The following is a 1,401-nucleotide window of genomic DNA, read 5'->3' as shown; positions in this document are numbered from 1 at the left end:
CATTTACATGGAATACATCAATAACACTCTGTGTCAGTTTCTCTAGGGTTGCTCTATCGATCAGAAAAGATGAGTTCGCTGAGGCTTGGAAGCTCTTGTGATTTCAGCCCATGAAGGCGCCGGCGTTGGCTTTCCAGGTTCCGGTGATCCGGGAATGCTAGAAATTTTTTCAGATATGGTGTATGCCATCCATTGAGTTTTATGAGTAGACTACCCGATGTCACTGTCGACAATGATGGTGGTGGTAGTTGCGATGATGTTGGTGCAGGAAGTAGTGAGGGTGTTGGTGTATCAACTTAATTATATTTTATATTTGGTTTCCTCATTGCATGGTATGCACACCAAAGGAGAATTAACAGACATAGACAACCTAAGTGAAGAGGTGATTGAGAATGTGCTTGACAGTTTCCTGGAAGACTTGAAAAAAGGGAATCTTGAATTTGGAGGCTGGCCATTAATGTTACCATCATACAGCATATCCAAAGTTGCACTGAATGCATACACAAGGGTTTTGGCCAAGAAGCACACTGGAATGCGCATTAACTGTGTTCATCCTAGTTATGTAAAAACCAATATCAATTGGCATACAGAAGTTTTGAAGGTCGAAGACGTAGCGAAAAGTCCGGTGATGCTTGCTTTTCTCCCACCCAGTGGACCTATGGGTTGCTACTTTGATCAAACCACCATGGCTGAGTTTTGAAGATGCGACTCCAAATATTTCTGTTGTTGCTGCAAAGAGTCTTTTCTTTTTCTTAGTAATAAAAGATAAACCAACTTCTGAAAATTAAAATGCATCGAGAAGGATTTACTTATGATGAATATGACTTGATGAACTAAAGAATCATTTGCCTTATGATTTCCTAAAATAGAAAGATGAATGTTGAAAGCAATCAATTGAATATATTTTGATTTAGTTGAGAAAATTCAAACTCAATTCTCTTTTGAAATTATAATAAAAAGGATTGTTAGAATATTACGCAAACAATGCTCAACCAACTTGTTCCGAACAATAAGCGATAACCTTCAACTTCAGAAAATAAATTCACCCTGTTGGCCTTATTCTCCAACTGTCAAACCACATCCAAATTTATAGTCTTTCTTATGATGATCAATCTGCCAAAACCATCCAGATTGGCAAGAGGTTCAAAGCATGTTTGGTTTTTCTTAATAAAGGTCAAAACACTATTTTCAGTCCTTCTATTTCCACTAAAAATCTTGATAAAAGGAAAGTATGACATAAGAGGAATTCAAAATAATTATTTTAGGCCTTCCTCAGCAAAAAGAATAAAATGGAGCCCCATATTTAGTCGCTCTTCAAGAAATGTGTCAACTTAATGCAACTCGGCAACACAACCGTTGGGAGTCCAATCTTTTCCTTTTGCAACTCTGCAATGAATTTTA

General features: G+C 37.3%; 1 protein-coding gene across 1 annotated transcript; it reads left to right on the top strand.

Annotated features, from left to right (window-relative positions):
- Positions 1–232: 232 nt before the first annotated feature.
- Positions 233–700, top strand: LOC120268639 ((+)-neomenthol dehydrogenase-like). Its single transcript, XM_039275951.1, has one exon. It carries the CDS (start codon positions 233–235, stop codon positions 698–700), a length of 468 nt encoding a protein of 155 aa, XP_039131885.1.
- The last annotated feature ends 701 nt before the right edge of the window (positions 701–1,401 follow it).

The sequence above is a fragment of the Dioscorea cayenensis genome, chromosome 9 (genome assembly GCF_009730915.1).
Source record: "Dioscorea cayenensis subsp. rotundata cultivar TDr96_F1 chromosome 9, TDr96_F1_v2_PseudoChromosome.rev07_lg8_w22 25.fasta, whole genome shotgun sequence".
NCBI lineage: Eukaryota > Viridiplantae > Streptophyta > Magnoliopsida > Dioscoreales > Dioscoreaceae > Dioscorea > Dioscorea cayenensis.
This window is presented reverse-complemented; position numbering and strand designations above follow the sequence as displayed.

Bases quoted from the DNA above. Each gene is read 5' to 3' on its own strand.
- LOC120268639 (XM_039275951.1), top strand. From the start codon at position 233: ATGATGGTGGTGGTAGTTGCGATGATGTTGGTGCAGGAAGTAGTGAGG.